Source organism: Liolophura sinensis, chromosome 12 (genome assembly GCF_032854445.1).
Source record: "Liolophura sinensis isolate JHLJ2023 chromosome 12, CUHK_Ljap_v2, whole genome shotgun sequence".
NCBI lineage: Eukaryota > Metazoa > Mollusca > Polyplacophora > Chitonida > Chitonidae > Liolophura > Liolophura sinensis.
In genome coordinates, this window is record NC_088306.1 from 30,219,399 (window position 1) to 30,240,596 (window position 21,198).

At 38.9% G+C, this 21,198-nt stretch overlaps 1 protein-coding gene and 1 long non-coding RNA gene across 2 annotated transcripts; both read right to left on the bottom strand.

Moving 5' to 3' along the window:
- Window positions 1-3,402: 3,402 nt before the first annotated feature.
- On the bottom strand, window positions 3,403-12,609 carry LOC135479879 (uncharacterized). The gene is made up of 6 exons (XM_064759785.1): window positions 12,573-12,609; window positions 11,195-11,239; window positions 9,298-9,342; window positions 6,522-6,566; window positions 5,422-5,487; window positions 3,403-3,667 (listed from the first exon to the last, which is right to left on the bottom strand). The coding sequence occupies exons 1-6, from the start codon at window positions 12,607-12,609 to the stop codon at window positions 3,591-3,593; spliced, it is 315 nt and encodes a 104-aa protein (XP_064615855.1). The 3' UTR covers window positions 3,403-3,590.
- A 1,367-nt stretch (window positions 12,610-13,976) lies between these two features.
- On the bottom strand, window positions 13,977-19,614 carry LOC135479395 (uncharacterized). The gene is made up of 3 exons (XR_010445849.1): window positions 19,570-19,614; window positions 16,759-16,803; window positions 13,977-14,021 (listed from the first exon to the last, which is right to left on the bottom strand). It is a non-coding gene; the product is annotated as an uncharacterized LOC135479395 (long non-coding RNA).
- Window positions 19,615-21,198: the final 1,584 nt, after the last annotated feature.

Sequence of the window (21,198 nt, forward strand, 5' to 3'; positions counted from 1 at the left end):
ATGTAATGCGCATGACATGACCAGGTAGTTATGTATGAGACCACATATGTGCTCTAGAAGGATGACTTCGGCATGATCGTCACGTGTGACACATTGGCATAGCTTAACAATTATCCGTTCTAATTCACGATAGCACTTAGTTAATGTTATATTTTTATTCACACAGAAAGTATGTTTCCAAAGGAGAAAAAGAACCAGGAAGATTCGAAGTCTTTCTGAAATTGCTGCCTTTCTTTAACAGTCACTTCATTAGTTCGCTGGGGACCTCCGTGGCTCAGTTGGTTGGCGCGCTCGAGCAGCATAATGACCCGAGGCCTCTCACTTTCGCTGTGAGTTCAAGTCCAGCTCATGCTGTGGGAAGGTCTGACAGCAACCTGACAGTTAGTGGTCGTGGATTTCCCCTGGGCGCTTCCCGGTTTCCTCCCACCATATTGCTGGTCTCTTTCGTGTAAGAGAAATATTTTTGAGTATGGCGTTAAACAACAATCAAATAAATAAATAAACCTTCCGAAATGACCCGCTCCCACTCTGATTAATGACATATCCTGTAAGGTACTGTTCTCACAGTATATCTTGCAGAATCTGCAACAGGCAAGGCCAAATAAATTGGGAAATAAAATCAGTTTTCGTGAAATTTCTCGGGTATTTATTTTGTAATAAATTCTGGTTCTTAGAAACTAATATATCCCAGTGACTTTTGATTTTGTTCTCATGTTTCAATATTTATTTGAATTTGGAGGAATTATGTTCGATTGAACACAACCAGTGGGCATATTGCCAGGAATTCTGATCTGCCTTTAATACAAGCATGTGCTTACAAGCATTTCCATTCCTAGTTAAAACTGTGTCTCTTTTTTGTTTTAATGTCCTAATTGAAGAAACAGATTTTCCTTCAATCGAGATGAAAGACAGAGAAATATTGTGTATAAGTCAGTAAAAATTCAAAGTTTGGAGTTTATGGTTTTCAGCCTAACAAGGGAACTCTTTCATAAACGTGCGGAGATTTTTTTCGCTACGGACATATGGTGGTTGGCTATTGTTTAAGGTAGAAATTGTGGGAGTATTTTTCCCAGAACGTTTTAATTGTTCAAAGAATCAAAACGCTAGATGTAATCAACAGCAACGAAAAGAAACGGGCATTCTAGATTCGAGCGTAGGTTGACGTGAAGTTTCTCGAATTGTGTACTGGTGCCAATCTAATGTGGATGTATTATGTTTTTGTAAGTAAACCCTTGTTAGCTCATTCTTCTTTTGCAGAAAGAAATAAAACTTCTGATTTCCTAATGTGGCTAAGTTGCGCAATAGTGAGCTGGTACATTTTACGCATGACGTAAGCGGGTACATTTTACGCGTGATGCAAGCTGGTATATTTTTACGGAACGTGTGATCTGGTGCATTTTACGCATCGTGTGAGAGGGTACATTTCACAAATCGTGTGAGCTGAAGCCTTTTACGGTACGTGTAAGCTGGTACATTTTTACGGAACGTGTGATCTGGTGCATTTTACGCGTCGTGTGACAGGGTACATTTCACAGATCGTGTGAGCTGGTACATTTTACGAATCGTGCGAGCTGTTAGAGTTTACGCATTTTGTGAGCTGGTACATTTTACGCATGATGTAAGCGGGTACATTTTACGCATCGTGTGAGCTGGTACATTTTACGCATGATGTAAGCGGGTACATTTTACGCATCGTGTGAGCTGGTGCATTTTACGCATCGTGTGAGCTTTTACATTTTGCGCATCGTGTGAGCCAGAACATTCTACGCATCGTGTGAGCTGATACATTTTATGCCTCCTGTGAGCTGGTACATTTTACGCATCGTGTGAGCTGGTACATTTTACGCATCGCTTGAGCTGGTGCATTTACGCATCGTTTGAGCTGGTACTCTTTATGCATGGGGTAAGCGGATACATTTTACACATGCTGTTAGCTGGTACATTTCACACATCGTTTGAGCTGGTATCTGTCACGCGTCGTGTTTACAAATCTTGTGAGCTGGTACATTTTTCGCATGGTGTAAGTGGGTATATTTTACACATCGTCTTTGCTGGTACATTTTACACATCGTGTGAGCTGGTACATTTTACACATCGTGTGAACTTGTACATTTTACCTATCGTATGGGCTGTTATATTTTACACATCGTGTGAGCTGGTACAGTTTACGCATGGTGTGAGCTCGTACATTTTGCGCATCGGCAGTAACAGAATAAAACCATATCTTAGATGAACTGACAAGACGCTGTTTCTTAAGGTGTTGGGGTTGACCATTTGCCAACTACCACGCTGAATTCTCTGCTGTGGTTGAATTCTCTGTACGGTGTAGTCGTATCAATTTAAAGCTATATTCGAGGATGTGTTTACATCTTCAAGGTTATACCGTAGACGACAGACGTACACGTCAGACGAACTTCCTATATGTGACGTGATCATTGTTGAAATTAAGAAGAAGAAACTGCAAGAAAGGCCCACAGTTCCAGCTTTCGGCGAAAACCCAAGCGCTGTTAGCAAACGAGCCAAGCACAACTGAATACATATTGACGAAGTAGGTTCGTTTTACTCAAACCCCAAAAAACAAACAAACAAACAAAGATGAGAAATACAAGTTTTATCACAGTAACTTTTCAAAAACTCGATAAAGGCAATCACAACCACACCTATATAAATAATAAGCGGTTGGAACAAATTTGAGACATTTTCGTAATCCTTACTTGAAGTGAAAATTCACAGTGCTGAAATGCGCTATTTGTTCGTCAGTTAGTTTTAGAAAAGTATACTTCATCAAACAAATAGGCATGCACTGATCACGGGTTTGTCATCATCACAAAACATCATTCTGTTTCATAAATCATAGGACTACTAGCTCACTTCGTCAACAAATAAGGTCACAGATGTTGAAATTTACCTGTCTAACGTGCCACTCCGTCACGCCATTTTGGAATGTAAATACATTACTTCACACTAATGAACAATCGCAGATTTAAAAAAAATATAAAAGTAACATATTAAGAAGAAAAACACAGAAAAAAAGTATAAAAAACGTTACAGATTTCTGCTTGAAACGGTTTATCAATCGCATTCAAAATAAATTAGAGAACAATACAGTTTTTGCAATTTTAATATGTCTATACTGCAAAATATATTCATAGTCTTACATTCTTATGCATACATAAGATTTTCAATTTTTAGAGACTATACCAGCGTGTTGTGGCAAAAAACGATATTTTATCGTAAATTGTATCGAACTTTTTGCTATTATTTTGGAATAGTCCAAAACGGTGACTTGTCACAAACACAGTTTTATATGTGTACGTTTTACAGTCTAAATCGGTAAGAAAGTTGGTAAAAGTTTACAATGCTGATCGCATGATATCTTTTTTCAAACTTAAAAGTATGATAACAGTATAAATAATACAGAAAAGGGTTTGATAATTCCTGAAGGGTAATTGAGCTGGTCTTCGTAAACAAAAAAAATTTAATTTGATTATCTCACATAGATTTTTGCCCAAAGTATTCGATTTTATTATTCAATAATAGTTGTAAACAGAGAAAGAGACAGGAACAAAGCCAATAATAACAGTTTTCTTTTAAATAAGTCTTCTTCCAAGGTGTCCAAAAAACATGGTGGTCACAAAACTCAGCACCGTTGCGCCAGTTGCCGAACCTGTGGACACAGAGTTCGAGAAAGGACAAATCAACTTCGCTCCAAATTCTTGTTCACTCCGCAAATTGTCAGCAAAAACGTTCTGAAGACGACTACATTTATACCCGAGTTGTAACATTATTGCAAAGTTATTGCAAATTATCTCCCTATCTCGGCTTACTACACCATGAAGTAGTTAGCATGCTAAAAACAGCCTGTGTTTTTCAGCCAGTCGTGTACATCCAGCTGTCTGTGAAATCAGTCAACTTCCCTACAAAAATTGCCTTTAGTCAGTGACACGTAACAACCCAAGCTCTACATATTGAGATGTTCATATTTCTACAGAGTAAATGCGGTTAGAATACTTTTTTTAATTCATAATGTTAAACTCCATAAGTTTCGACAAAAAGAACTCATTGCCTCGGATGACATCATAATTCTTCAAAAGGTGCATGATGATCAATGGGCGTTAACAGAAACAATGGGGTGGCCTAATGGGCGTGAAGTGAAATATTTGTTTCACAATGGCTGCTCCAACAAGCGGTTAGAATAAACTCCACCCAGTAACACACTCACACTACTGACTTTGCGAATAGACTATATGGCTTTAATTTTCTAGCACCCATCTCTTAAGGCGTACCACCAGGACATCATATACTAGAACAGATAAAATAAAACTCATTTATTAAGACCATATTATATTAAAACTTTTAAACAATTTCAAATTTGGCCTTGGGTTAAGTCAATAATAGTTGACTTTGTTTGAGTTCCGTCAAAACACGTTGAACGCCGCCCGACATCCAGCAAGCCACTGTTTTTTGAATAATTACCCGAGGAAATGGGATCTTGCCATCAAAACCGAACATTTTTGACATTAGCGTTATGAATTATAAACGGGGTTCTAATTTCATTTTCCTTGGCAGATAAAAGGCTTGTGTTGTTTAGCGTCACTGACTAAAGACAATTTTCATAGCGAGAATGACTGAATGAGTCCTAGACCCAACACATATATACACATACGTGAGTCAGAAGGTGGAAATTTGTCAGTCGCATTTAGATTCACCTCCCGCTATTGACTTGGTACATCATATCGACACTTCCTAAATTTATGCTACGCTCTTTTAAAATGAAAAGGTTTCAGTGGGCGAGGTGGTTATCGTGCCAGAGCAGCGCATTGATCCAGGAGCATCTCACCAATGCAGTCGCCGTGAGTTCAGTTCCAGTTCATCCTGGCCTCCTCCCCGATGGTAAGTGAGAAGATCAGCTACAACCTGCGGATGGTCGTGGGTTTCCTCGGGGCTCCGCCCAGTTTCCTCCCACCATAATGCTAATCGCTGTCGCACAAGTGAAATATTCTTGTGTAAGGGTTACAGGGAACTTTAAACAAGGACAAAACCCTGCAATTGCTAAAATGTATACCGTAACCTACACACACCGCTGATAGTCCGTGCTTAGAAGGTTTGTCTTAAATGAGTGGCATAGCTCTGAAATCACATGACCACAGTACAGTTTATGTGTATATACGCCTGGTATCCTCCACAATTAGCACTTTTTTAATGTAGTTCCACACTCGGAAAAATAACCAGGCAAATGCTTCACCTTTCTAAAAATGACAATATTTACGGAGTAAAATTTCTCTTGCACTATGACATGAAAATAAAAAAATGGATCTACCAGCTTTTGGTTTGTGTATAGCTCGAATGTTTATCTTTGCTTACGAATCTGCCATTACTTCACGAAGATGTTCCCATTGATTCGTGGTAGTAATTGCTTACCAGTGTCAGTAGTGGTCGGTATCGTGGAGTCTGTCGTGGCGTCTGTCGTGGCGTCTGTCGTGATACCTACAAAGACGGTAACATTCACATTTAATGTGTGGTCGAGATTTTACAAGAATTTTGAGGATCAGGAACGGGGGAAATTAGACATGTACTTAACTAGACTCGTCAAACACGGAAAGCATAGTGAGTAAAAACAGAGTAGCGATGATAGTGTGGCATCTGGCAAATGACCACGTGTAACCGCTGAAATACACCCTCTACAAACATGGCTTGAACATAATTATGAAGAAATATGATTAGACGTCGTTGCTGCTCTGGTACTACTCTCATACATACTTATACAAAAGTCACGCACATTATAAAAGACAATAAAAGTGACACAAAATATAAAAGACACTAAAGGTCATGCACAATATGAGTGAGTGAGTGCTTACGGTTTATCGTCATACTGAACATTTTTTAAGTCATACAACGATGAAGGAGAGCATGTACGTGTAATTATGTTGCAGAACATATTTCATTTATCCAGTGCTGAGACGACTTACCAAAGGCAAATAGGCTGCCCAACCTGAGTCATTAAACTCATACTGTCATCAGTACTAATATAAATAGGCGTCGTACTGTCTCCTTTATGTTGGAGCCCAATTTTAAGTTTGCACTATCCCAATTATGCTGAACGCCTATTCCAGAGGTTGCACTATCCCAATTATGTTGAACGCTCATTTAAAGGTTGCACTATCCCCTTAATGCTGAATGCCTATTTTAAGGTTGCACTGTTCCCTTAATGCTGAACGCCTGTTTTAAGGTTGCACAATTCAATATATGTACAGTTCACGTGTACATAGACCTAGTATCCACCACGATTAGCACTTCTTGAATGTGGTTCTACACTAGGAAAAATAGCCAGCCAAATGCGTCTCCTTTGTAAAAAAAAAACAATATTTATGGATTAAAATTTCTTTTACATTATGCTAAAAAAATAAATAAATGGATCTTCCAACATTGGTTTGTGTATAGCTCGAATGTTTATCTTTGCTTACGAATCTGCCATTGCTTCATGAAGATGTTACCGTTCATTTGTGGTAGTAATTGCTTACCAGTGTTTTCAGCAGTGGCCGCTATCGTGGTGTCTGTCTGGGGATCTACAAAAACGGTAACATTCTCATTTTATATATGGTCGAGATTTTACAGTAATTTTAAAGATCAGAACTGGAGGAAACTAGACATTATAATTAAATACGCACAGCATAGTGAGTAAAAACGTAGTATCGATGACATTGTGACATCTGGCAAACGACCACAAGTAACCGGTGAAATACACCCCCTACCACCATGGTTTGAACATAATTATGAACAAAAAATGTTAATTCCGAATGATTAGACGTCGTTGCTGCGCTGGTAATACTCTCGTAAATACTTATATAAAAGTCACGCACAATATTAAAGACAATAAAGGTCACACGAAATATAAGACACGAAAGGTCTCACACAATATGAGGGAGTTAATGCTTAGGGTTTAAGGTGGTACTGAACATTTTTTCGGTCATACGACGATGAAGGAGTGCATGTACGTGTAACCTGCCTCCTTGGTGCATTAGAAACTTCATTTATCTATTGCTAAGACGACTTGCCGAAGGCAAAAAAGTTGCCCCATCCAAGCCATTGAACTGATACTGATACGCTTCGACTTATCCGCTTTATAATGAACGCCTATTTTAAAGCTGCACTATCCGATTAATGCTGAACGCCTTTTTTAAGGTTGCACTATTCTTCTTTACGTTGAACGCCTGTTTTAAGGTTGCACTATCACTTTAATGCTGAACATCTATTTTAAGGTTGCACTATCCCCTTCATACTCAACGCCTGTTTTAAGGTTGCACTATCCCCTCAACGCTGAACGCCTGTTTTAAGGTGGGATTATCCCCTAATGCTCAACCTCTTTTGTTAGGTTGTACTCTTCCCTTTATGCTGAACTCCTATTTTAAGGTTGCACTATCCGCTCAATGCTGAACCTCTTTTAATTCCAATCAAGATGGCTGTCACAAAGATGGCTGTCACAAAACTCAGCACAGTTGTGCCAGTTGCCGAACATGTAGACACAGAGTTCAAGAAAGGTCAAGTCACCTTCACCCCAAGCACTTGTTCGCTGTGCAAATTGTTAGCAAAAATGTTTTGAAGACAACTATATTTACACCTGAGTCGTAACATTACTGCAGCAGAGCCATCTCCCTATCTGAGTTTTCTACACTATGACGTAGCAAGCATACTATAGTCTGTTTCTTTCAACCATTTGCCTACATTCAGGTGGCTGTAAAAATAGTCATATTAGTGGTAAAAATTGCCCTTTGTCTGTGACACATAACAACCCAAGCTCTACAGGTTGACATGTCCATATTTGTAAAGAAAATATGCAGCTAGAATACTTTTGATAATTCATAATGTAAAATTTCAGAAGTTCGACAAAAGAACTCACTGCCTTGAATGACGTCATAATTCTTCAAAAGTTGCACGATGGACAGAAACAGTGGGCGTGGCTCAATGGGCGTGGCCCAATGGGCGTGGAGAGAAACAATAGGCGTGGACAGATATTTTTGCTTTACAATGGCTGCGCCAACAAGCGCTAAGAACAAATTCCACCCAGTAACACACTTACACTACAGTCTTTGTGAATAGACTATATGGCTTCAAATTCCTAATATCCATCTCTAATTCCGTATCCCCATGAGATCATATACTACAAAAGATAAAATAAACCTCATTTTTTAAGGCCATCTTATATTAAAACGTGTAAACAATTTGAAATTTGGCCTTGTGTTAAGTCAATAGTAGTTCAGGTAACTGGTGTTGCCGTCCGTCAAAACACGTTGAATTCCGCTCAATAGCCAGCATGCCACTGCTTTTGGAATAATTACCCGAGGCAATGGGACCTTGCCATCGAAACCGAACATTTTTTGACATTAGCTTTATGAATTAGAAAAGGTGTTCTAATTTCATTTTCCTTGCCAGAATATAGTCTTGTGTTGTTACGTATCACTGACTAAAGACAATTCTCGTAGCGAGAATGACTGAATTTATAGAGTCCTAGACCCAACACATATATACACATACATGAGTCAGAGGGTGGAAATTTGTCAATCGCATTTAGATTCGCCTCCCACTATTGACTTGGTATATTATATCAATATTTCCTAAATTTATGTTACGCTCCTTTAAAATGAAAAGGTTTCCGTGGACGAGGTGGTTATCATGCCAGAGAAGCGCAAAGTACCCAGGAGCATCTCACCAATGCAGTCGCCGTGAGTTCAATTCCATTTCATCCTGGCTTAGTCCACGATTGTAAGTGAGAAGATCCGTTATAACCTGCGGATGGTCGTGGATTTCCCCGCTGTTTCCCCAGTTTCTTCCCACCATAATGCTGATCAGCCTCACATAAGTGAAATATTCTTGTGTAAGGGTAACAGGGAAAATTAAAAATGGACATAACCCTGCAAGTGCTAAAATGTATACCGTAACCTATACACACTGATGATAACACCATGCTTAGACGCTTTGGCACAAATGAGTGGCATAACTCTCAAATCGCATGACCACAATCCCATATGTGTACAGTTTATGTGTATATAGACCTAGTATCTACCACGATTAGCACTTCTTGAGTAAAGTTCTGCATTGGGAAAAACAGCCAGCCAAATGCTTCACCTTTGTAAAAATGACAATATTTATGGAGTAAAATTTCTTTTACATTATGCTAAAAAATAAATAAATGGATCTTCCAACATTGGTTTGTGTATAGCTCGAATGTTTATCTTTGCTTACGAATCTGCCATTGCTTCACGAAGATGTTACCGTTCATTTGTGGTAGTAATTGCTTACCATTATTTTCAGCAGTGGCCGGTATCTTGGTGTCTGTCTGGGGATCTACAAAAACGGTAACATTCACATTTTATATATGGTCGAGATTTTACAGTAATTTTAAAGATCAGAACTGGAGGAATTATAATTAAATACGCACAGCATAGTGAGTAAAAACAGGGTACCAATGACATTGTGACATCTGGCAAACGACCACATGTAAGCGGTGAAATACACCGCCTACCACCATGGTTTGAACATAATTATGAACAAAAAAATGCTAATTCCGAATGATTAGACGTCGCATACTATAGTCTGTTTCTTTCAACCATTTGCCTACATTCAGGTGGCTGTAAAAGTAGTCATATTAGTGGTAAAAATTGCCCTTTGTCTGTGACACATAACAACCCAAGCTCTACAGGTTGACATGTCCATATTTGTAAAGAAAAAATGCAGCTAGAATACTTTTGATAATTCATAAAGTTAAATTTCAGAAGTTCGACAAAAGAACTCACTGCCTTGAATGACGTCATAATTCTTCAAAAGTTGCATGATGGACAGAAACAGTGGGCGTGGCTCAATGGGCGTGGCAAAATGGGCGTGGAGAGAAACAATAGGCGTGGACAGATATTTTTGCTTTACAATGGCTGCGCCAGCAAGCGCTAAGAACAAATTCCACCCAGTAACACACTCACACTACTGTCTTTGTGAATAGACTATATGGCTTCAAATTCCTAATATCCATCTCTAATTCCATATCCCCATGAGATCATATACTACAAAAGATAAAATAAACCTCATTTTTTAAGGCCATCTTATATTAAAACGTGTAAACAATATTAAATTTGGCCTTGTGTTAAGTCAATAGTAGTTCAGGTAACTGGTGTTGCCGTCCGTCAAAACACGTTGAATTCCGTTCAATAGCCAGCATGCCACTGCTTTTGGAATAATTACCCGAGGCAATGGGACCTTGCCATCGAAACCGAACATTTTTTGACATTAGCTTTATGAATTAGAAAAGGTGTTCTAATTTCATTTTCCTTGCCAGAATATAGTCTTGTGTTGTTACGTTTCACTGACTAAAGACAATTCTCATAGCGAGAATGACTGAATTTATAGAGTCCTAGACCCAACACATATATACACATACATGAGTCAGAGGGTGGAAATTTGTCAATCGCATTTAGATTCGCCTCCCACTATTGACTTGGTATATTATATCAATATTTCCTAAATTTATGTTACGCTCCTTTAAATTGAAAAGGTTTCCGTGGACGAGGTGGTTATCATGCCAGAGAAGCGCAAAGTACCCAGGAGCATCTCACCAATGCAGTCGCCGTGAGTTCAATTCCATTTCATCCTGGCTTAGTCCACGATTGTAAGTGAGAAGATCCGTTAAAACCTGCGGATGGTCGTGGATTTCCCCGCTGTTTCCCCAGTTTCTTCCCACCATAATGCTGATCAGCCTCACATAAGTGAAATATTCTTGTGTAAGGGTAACAGGGAAAATTAAAGATGGACATAACCCTGCGAGTGCTAAAATGTATACCGTAACCTATACACACTGATGATAACACTATGCTTAGACGCTTTGGCACAAATGAGTGGCATAACTCTCAAATCGCATGACCACAATCCCATATGTGTACAGTTTATGTGTATATAGACCTAGTATCCACCACGATTAGCACTTCTTGAGTAAAGTTCTGCACTGGGAAAAATAGCCAGCCAAATGCTTCACTTTTGTGAAAATGACAATATTTATGGAGTAAAATTTGTTTTACATTTTGCTAAAAAAAATAAATAAATGGATCTAACAAATTTTGGTTTGTGTATAGCTCGAATGTTTATCTTTGCTTACAAATCTGTCATTGCTTCATGAAGATGTTACCGTTCATTTGTGGTAGTAATTGCTTACCATTATTTTCAGCAGTGGCCGGTTCCGTGGTGTCTGTCTGGGGATCTACAAAAACGGTAACATTCACATTTTATATATGGTCGAGATTTTACAGTAATTTTAAAGATCAGAACTGGAGGAAACTAGATATTATAATTAAATACGCACAGCATAGTGAGTAAAAACAGAGTATCGATGACAGTGTGACATCTGGCAAACGACCACATGTAAGCGGTGAAATACACCGCCTACCACCGTGGTTTGAACATAGTTATGAACAAAAAAATGTTAATTCCGAATGATTAGACGTCGTTGCTGCGCTGGTAATACTCTCGTAAATACTTATATAAAAGTCACGCACAATATTAAAGACAATAAAAGTCACACGAAATATAAGACACGAAAGGTCTCACACAATATGAGGGAGTTAATGCTTAGGGTTTAAGGTGGTACTGAACATTTTTTCGGTCATACAACGATGAAGGAGTGCATGTACGTGTAACCTGCCTCCCTGGTGCATTAGAAACTTCATTTATCTATTGCTGAGACGACTTGCCGAAGGCAAAAAAGTTGCCCCACCCAAGCCATTGAACTGATACTGATACGCTTCAACCTATCCGCTTTATGTTGAACGCCTGTTCTAAGGCTGCACTATCCGATTAATGCTGAACGCCTATTTTAAGGTTGCACTATTCTTCTTTACGTTGAACGCCTGTTTTAAGGTTGCACTATCCCCTTAATGCTGAACATCTATTTTAAGGTTGCACTATCCCCTTCATACTCAACGCCTGTTTTAAGGTTGCACTATCCCCTCAATGCTGAACGCCTGTTTTAAGGTGGGATTATCCCCTAATGCTCAACCTCTTTTGTTAGGTTGTACTCTCCCCTTTATGCTGAACTCCTACTTTAAGGTTGCACTATCCGCTCAATGCTGAACCTCTTTTAATTCTAATAAAGATGGCTGTCATGAAGATGGCTGTCACAAAACTCAGCACAGTTGTGCCAGTTGCCGAAGATGTAGATACAGAGTTCAAGAAAGGTCAAGTCAACTTCGCCTCAAACACTTGTTTGCTGCGCAAATTGTTAACAAAAATGTTCTGAAGACAACTATATTTACACCTGAATCGTAACATTACTGCAGCAGAGTCATCTCCCTATCTGAGTTTTCTACACTATGACGTAGCTAGCATACTATAGTCTGTTTCTTTCAACCATTTGCCTACATTCAGGTGGCTGTAAAAGTAGTCATATTAGTGGTAAAAATTGCCCTTTGTCAGTGACACATAATAACCCAAGCTCTACAGGTTGACATCTCCATATTTGTAAAGAGAAAATGCAGCTAGAATACTTTTGAAAATTCATAATGTTAAATTTCAGAAGTTCGACAAAAAGAACTCACTGCCTCGAATGACGTCATAATTCTTCAAAAGTTGCATGATGGACAGAAACAGTGGGCGTGGCTCAATGGGCGTGGCCCATTGGGCGTGGAGAGAAACAATAGGCGTGGAGAGAAATTTTTGTTTTACAATGGCTGCGCCAACAAGCGCTAAGAACAAATTCCACCCAGTAACACACTCACACTACTGTCTTTGTGAATAGACTATATGTCTTCAAATTCCTAATATCCATCTGTAAATCCGTATCCCCATGAGATCATATACTACAAAAGATAAAATAAACCTCATTTTTTAAGGCCATCTTATATTAAAACGTGTAAACAATTTGAAATTTGGCCTTGTGTTAAGTCAATAGAAGTTTAGGTAACTGGTGTTGCCCTCCGTCAAAACACGTTGAATTCCGTTCAATAGCCAGCATGCCACTGTTTTTGGAATAATTACCCGAGGCAATGGGACCTTGCCATCGAAACTGAACATTTTTTGACATTAGCGTTATGAATTAGAAAAGGTGTTCTAATTTCATTTTCCTTGCCAGAATATAGGCTTGTGTTGTTTAGCGTCACTGACTAAAGACAATTCTCGTAGCGAGAATTACTGATTTTATAGAGAGTCCTAGACCCAACACATATATACACATACATGAGTCAGAGGGTGGAAATTTGTCAATCGCATTTAGATTCGCCTCCCACTATTGACTTGGTATATTATATCAATATTTCCTAAATTTATGTTACACTCCTTTAAAATGAAAAGGTTTCCGTGGACGAGGTGGTTATCATGCCAGAGAAGCGCAAAGTACCCAGGAGCATCTCACCAATGCAGCCGCCGTGAGTTCAATTCCATTTCATTCTGGCTTAGTCCACGATTGTAACTGAGAAGATCCGTTAAAACCTGCGGATGGTCGTGGATTTCCCCGGGGTTCCGCCCAGTTTCTTCCCACCATAATGCTGATCAGCCTCACATAAGTGAAATATTCTTGTGTAAGGGTAACAGGGAATATTAAAGATGGACATAACCCTGTAAGTGCTAAAATGTATACCGTAACCTATACACACTGTTGATAATACCATGCTTAGAAGCTTTGGCACAAATGAGTGGCATAACTCTAAAATCACATGACCACAATTCCATATGTGTACAGTTTATGTGTATATAGACCTAGTATCTACCACGATTAGCCTTTCTTGAGTAAAGTTCTACGCTCGGAAAAACAGCCAGCCAAATGCTTCACTTTTGTAAAAATGACAATATTTATGGAGTAAAATTTCTTTTACATTATGTTAAAAAAATAAATAAATGGATCTTCCAACATTGGTTTGTGTATAGCTCGAATGTTTATCTTTGCTTACGAATCTGTCATTGCTTCACGAAGATGTTACCGTTCATTTGTGGTAGTACTTGCTTACCTTTATTTTCAGCAGTGGCCGCTATCGTGGTGTCTGTCTGGGGATCTACAAAAACGGTAACAATCACATTTTATATATGGTCGAGATTTTACGGTAATTTTAAAGATCAGAACTGGAGGAAACTAGATATTATAATTAAATACGCACAGCATAGTGAGTAAAAACAAAGTATCGATGACAGTGTGACATCTGGCAAACGACCACATGTAAGCGGTGAAATACACCCCCTACCACCATGGTTTGAACATAATTATGAACAAAAAAATGTTAATTCCGAATGATTAGACGTCGTTGCTGCGCTGGTAATACTCTCGTAAATTCTTATATAAAAGTCACGCACAATATTAAAGACAATAAAAGTCACACGAAATATAAAAGACACGAAAGGTCTCACACAATATGAGGGAGTTAATGCTTAGGGTTTAAGGTGGTACTGAACATTTTTTCGGTCATACGACGATGAAGGAGTGCATGTACGTGTAACCTGCCTCCTTGTTGCAGGAGAAACTTCATTTATCTATTGCTGAGACGACTTGCCGAAGGCAAAAAAGTTGCCCCATCCAAGCCATTGAACTGATACTGATACGCTTCGACTTATCCGCTTTATGTTGAACGCCTATTCTAAGGCTGCACTATCCGATTAATGCTGAACGCCTATTTTAAGGTTGCACTATTCTTTTTACGTTGAACGCCTGTTTTAAGGTTGCACTATCCCCTTAATGCTGAACATCTATTTTAAGGTTGCACTATCCCCTTCATACTCAACGCCTGTTTTAAGGTTGCACTATCCCCTCAATGCTGAACGCCTGTTTTAAGGTGGGATTATCCCCTAATGCTCAACCTCTTTTGTTAGGTTGTACTCTCCCCTTTATGCTGAACTCCTATTTTAAGGTTGCACTATCCGCTCAATGCTGAACCTCTTTTAATTCTAATAAAGATGGCTGTCACGAAGATGGCTGTCACAAAACTCAGCACAGTTGTGCCAGTTGCCGAACATGTAGACACAGAGTTCAAGAAATGTCAAGTCAACTTCGCCCCAAACACTTGTTTGCTGCGCAAATTGTTAGCAAAAATGTTCTGAAGACAACTATATTTACACCTGAATCGTAACATTACTGCAGCAGAGTCATCTCCCTATCTGAGTTTTCTACACTATGACGTAGCAAGCATACTATAGTCTGTTTCTTTCAACCATTTGCCTACATTCAGGTGGCTGTAAAAGTAGTCATATTAGCTATAAAAATTGCCTTTTGTCAGTGACACATAATAACCCAAGCTTTACAGGTTGACATGTCCATATTTGAAAAGAGAAAATGCAGCTAGAATACTTTTGAAAATTCATAATGTTAAATTTCAGAAGTTCGACAAAAGAACTCACTGCCTCGAATGACGTCATAATTCTTCAAAAGTTGCATGATGGACAGAAACAATGGGCGTGGCTCAATGGGCGTGACCCATTGGGCGTGGAAAGAAACAATAGGCGTGGACAGAAGTTTTTGTTTTACAATGGCTGCGCCAACAAGCGCTAAGAACAAATTCCACCCAGTAACACACTCACACTACTGTCTTTGTGAATAGACTATATGTCTTCAAATTCCTAATATCCATCTGTAAATCCGTATCCCCATGACATCATATACTACAAAAGATAAAATAAACCTCATTTTTTAAGGCCATCTTATATTAAAACGTGTAAACAATTTGAAATTTGGCCTTGTGTTAAGTCAATAGAAGTTTAGGTAACTGGTGTTGCCCTCCGTCAAAACACGTTGAATTCCGTTCAATAGCCAGCATGCCACTGCTTTTGGAATAATTACCCGAGGCAATGGGGCCTTGCCATCGAAACTGAACATTTTTTGACATTAGCGTTATGAATTAGAAAAGGTGTTCTAATTTCATTTTCCTTGCCAGAATATAGGCTTGTGTTGTTTAGCGTCACTGACTAAAGACAATTCTCGTAGCGAGAATTACTGATTTTATAGAGAGTCCTAGACCCAACACATATATACACATACATGAGTCAGAGGGTGGAAATTTGTCAATCGCATTTAGATTCGCCTCCCACTATTGACTTGGTATATTATATCAATATTTCCTAAATTTATGTTACACTCCCTTAAATTGAAAAGGTTTCCGTGGACGAGGTGGTTATCATGCCAGAGAAGCGCAAAGTACCCAGGAGCATCTCACCAATGCAGTCGCCGTGAGTTCAATTCCATTTCATCCTGGCTTAGTCCACGATTATAAGTGAGAAGATCCGTTAAAACCTGCGGATGGTCGTGGATTTCCCCGCGGCTCCGCCCAGTTTCTTCCCACCATAATGCTGATCAGCCTCACATAAGTGAAATATTCTTGTGTAAGGGTAACAGGGAATATTAAAGATGGACATAACCCTGCAAGTGCTAAAATGTATACCGTAACCTATACACACTGTTGATAATACCATGCTTAGAAGCTTTGGCACAAATGAGTGGCATAGCTGTAAAATCACATGACCACAATCCCACATGTGTACAGTTTATGTGTATATAGACCTAGTATCTACCACGATTAGCCTTTCTTGAGTAAAGTTCTACACTCGGAAAAATAGCCAGCCAAATGCTTCATCTTTGTAAAAATGACAATATTTATGGAGTAAAATTTCTTTTACATTATGTTAAAAAAATAAATAAATGGATCTTCCAACATTGGTTTGTGTATAGCTCGAATGTTTATCTTTGCTTACGAATCTGTCATTGCTTCACGAAGATGTTACCGTTCATTTGTGGTAGTACTTGCTTACCAGTATTTTCAGCAGTGGCCGGTATCGTGGTGTCTGTCTTGGGATCTACAAAAACTGTAACATTCACATTTAATATATGGTCGAGATTTTACAGTAATTTTGAAGATCAGAACTGGAGGAAACTAGATATTATAATTAAATACGCACAGGCATAGTGAGTAAAAACAGAGTATCGATGACAGTGTGACATCTGGCAAACGACCACATGTAAGCGATGAAATACACCCCCTACCACCATGGTTTGAACATAATTATGAACAAAAAAATGTTAATTCCGAATGATTAGACGTCGTTGCTGCGCTGGTAATACTCTCGTAAATTGTTATATAAAAGTCACGCACAATATTAAAGACAATAAAAGTCACACGAAATATAAAAGACACGAAAGGTCTCACACAATATGAGGGAGTTAATGCTTAGGGTTTAAGGTGGTACTGAACATTTTTTCGGTCATACGACGATGAAGGAGTGCATGTACGTGTAACCTGCCTCCTTGTTGCAGGAGAAACTTCATTTATCTATTGCTGAGACGACTTGCCGAAGGCAAAAAAGTTGCCCCATCCAAGCCATTGAACTGATACTGATACGCTTCAACCTATCCGCTTTATGTTGAACGCCTATTCTAAGGCTGCACTATCCGATTAATGCTGAACGCCTATTTTAAGGTTGCACTATTCTTTTTACGTTGAACGCCTGTTTTAAGGTTGCACTATCCCCTTAATGCTGAACATCTATTTTAAGGTTGCACTATCCCCTTCATACTCAACGCCTGTTTTAAGGTTGCACTATCCCCTCAATGCTGAACGCCTGTTTTAAGGTGGGATTATCCCCTAATGCTCAACCTCTTTTGTTAGGTTGTACTCTCCCCTTTATGCTGAACTCCTATTTTAAGGTTGCACTATCCGCTCAATGCTGAACCTCTTTTAATTCTAATAAAGATGGCTGTCACGAAGATGGCTGTCACAAAACTCAGCACAGTTGTGCCAGTTGCCGAACATGTAGATACAGAGTTCAAGAAATATCAAGTCAACTTCGCCCCAAACACTTGTTTGCTGCGCAAATTGTTAGCAAAAATGTTCTGAAGACAACTATATTTACACCTGAGTCGTAACATTACTGCAGCAGAGTCATCTCCCTATCTGAGTTTTCTACACCATGACGTAGCTAGCATACTATAGTCTGTTTCTTTCAACCATTTGCCTACATTCAGGTGGCTGTAAAATTAATCTTATTAGTGGTAAAAATTGCCCTTTGTCAGTGACACATAACAACCCAAGCTCTACAGGTTGACATGTCCATATTTGTAAAGAAAAAATGCAGCTAGAATACTTTTGATAATTCATAATGTTAAATTTCAGAAGTTCGACAAAAAGAACTCACTGCCTCGAATGACGTCATAATTCTTCAAAAGTTGTATGATGACCAATGGGCGTGGACAGAAACAGTGGGCGTGGCCCAATGGGCGTGGCCCAATGGGCGTGGCCCAATGGGCGTGGAAAGAAACAATAGGCGTGGACAGATATTTTTGCTTTACAATGGCTGTGCCAGCAAGCGCTAAGAACAATCTCCACCCAGTAACACACTCACACTACAGCCTTTGTGAATAGACTACATGGCTTCAAATTCCTAATATCCATCTCTAATTCCATATCCCCATGAGATCATATACTACAAAAGATAAAATAAACCTCATTTTTTAAGGTCATCTTATATTAAAACGTGTAAACAATTTGAAATTTGGCCTTGTGTTAAGTCAATAGTAGTTCAGGTAACTGGTGTTGCCCTCCGTCAAAACACGCTGAATTCCGTTCAATATCCAGCATGCCACTGCTTTTGGAATAATTACCCGAGGCAATGGGACCTTGCCATCGAAGCCGAACATTTTTTGACATTAGCGTTATGAATTAGAAAAGGTGTTCTAATTTCATTTTCCTTGCCAGAATATAGTCTTGTGTTGTTACGTATAACTGACTAAAGACAATTCTCGTAGCGAGAATTACTGAATTTATAGAGTCCTAGACCCAACACATATATACACATACATGAGTTAGAGGGTGGAAATTTGTCAATCGCATTTAGATTCGCCTCCCACTATTGACTTGGTATATTATATCAATATTTCCTAAATTTATGTTACGCTCCTTTAAAATGAAAAGGTTTCCGTGGACGAGGTGGTTATCATGCCAGAGAAGCGCAAAGTACCCAGGAGCATCTCACCAATGCAGTCGCCGTGAGTTCAATTCCATTCCATCCTGGCTTAGTCCACGATTGTAAGTGAGAAGATCCGTTAAAACCTGCGGATGGTCGTGGATTTCCCCGCGGTTCCGCCCAGTTTCTTCCCACCATAATGCTGATCAGCCTCACATAAGTGAAATATTCTTGTGTAATGGTAACAGGGAAAATTAAAGATGGACATAACCCTGCAAGTGCTAAAATGTATACCGTAACCTATACACACTGTTGATAATACCATGCTTAGACGCTTTGGCACAAATGAGTGGCATAACTCTCAAATCGCATGACCACAATCCCATATGTGTACAGTTTATGTGTATATAGACCTAGTATCTACCACGATTAGTACTTCTTGAGTAAAGTTCTGCACTGGGAAAAATAGCCAGCCAAATGCTTCACTTTTGTGAAAATGACAACATTTACGGAGCAAAATTTCTCTTACATTATGCTAAAAAAAATAAATAAATGGATCTAACAAGTTTTGGTTTGTGTATAGCTCGAATGTTTATCTTTGCTTACGAATCTGTCATTGCTTCACGAAGATGTTACCGTTCATTTGTGGTAGTAATTGCTTACCAGTGTTTTCAGCAGTGGCTGGTACCGTGGCGTCTGTTGTGGTACCTACAAAGACGGTAACATTCACATTTAATGTATGGTCGAGATTTTACAATAATTTTGGAGATCAGGACTGGGGGAAACTAGACATTGTCAATAAACATGCACACCATAGAATCAATAATTCCGAATGATTAGACGTCGTTGATGCTCTGTTAATACTTTCGTACATTCCTATATAAAAGTCACATACAATATAAAAGACACTAAAGGTCACACAAAATATAAAAGACTCTGTAGGTGACTCACAGTATGAGTGAGTGAGTGCTCAGGGTTTAACGTCGTACTTAACATTTTTTTTAATCATGGGACAATAAAAGGAACTGCATGTACCTGTAACCTGCCTCCTTGTTGCTAGAGGAATTTCTCTTATCTAGTCTGATACTGATACGCGTTTCAATACCCGCTTTATACTGGACGCCTTTTCTAAGGTAGCGTAATCCAATTCATGTTCAACGCTTATTTCAAGGTTGCACTATTCCTTTTACTTTGATCGCCTGTTTTAAGGTTGTACTATCTCCCTAATGCTGAACGCCTGTTTTAAGGTTGCACTGTCCCCTTTATGGTGAACGCCAGTTTTAAGGTTGCACTGTCCCCTTTATGGTGAACGCCTGTTTTAAGGTTGCACCATCTCCCTAATGCTGAACGCCTGTTTTAAGGTTGCACTGTCCCCTTTATGGTGAACGCCTGTTTTAAGGTTGCATTATCCCTTTCATGCTGAACGCCTCTTTTAAGGTTGCATACTCCCCTTAATGCAGAGCCTCAGTCCCATACATTTTTTTCTTTCTTAGAAAAATATAGTTTAACAAGTAAGGCTTCTATTTTATTCTATTTACTGGATTATTAGCGCAATAAATTGATTAGTGGAATTGTGCCGTTAGAATTTAAACAGGAGAAAGTTAAATTCCTCTTGTTTAAGTCTTAGGTTTGGATTATTTCACATTTACGACCGATTTTTTCACTATTACGATGGAAATGGGGTATTTCTGAGGGGATGCCGGAACCTAACGCCAAATTAACTACTAACACCACTTCCTCATTTATGTGTTTATTTCATTCTATGTAGGTACATCTGAATACATATTGTGGATTTTTTCACTATTACGATGGAAATGGGGTATTTCTGAGGGGATGCCGGAACCTAACGCCAAATTAACTACTAACACCACTTCCTCATTTATGTGTTTATTTCATTCTATGTAGGTACATCTGAATTCATATTGTGGATTTTTTCACTATTACGATGGAAATGGGGTATTTCTGAGGGGATGCCGGAACCTAACGCCAAATTAACAACTGACACCACGTCCTCATTTATGTGTTTATTTCATTCTATGTAGGTACATCTGAATTCATATTGTGGATTTTTTCACTATTACGATGGAAATGGGGTATTTCTGAGGGGATGCCGGAACCTAACGCCAAATTAACTACTAACACCACTTCCTCATTTATTTGTTTATTTCATTTTATGCAGGTACATCTGAACTCATATTGTGGATTTTTTCACTATTACGATGGAAATGGGGTATTTCTGAGGGGATGCCGGAGCCTAACGCCAAATTAACTACTAACACCACTTCCACTTCC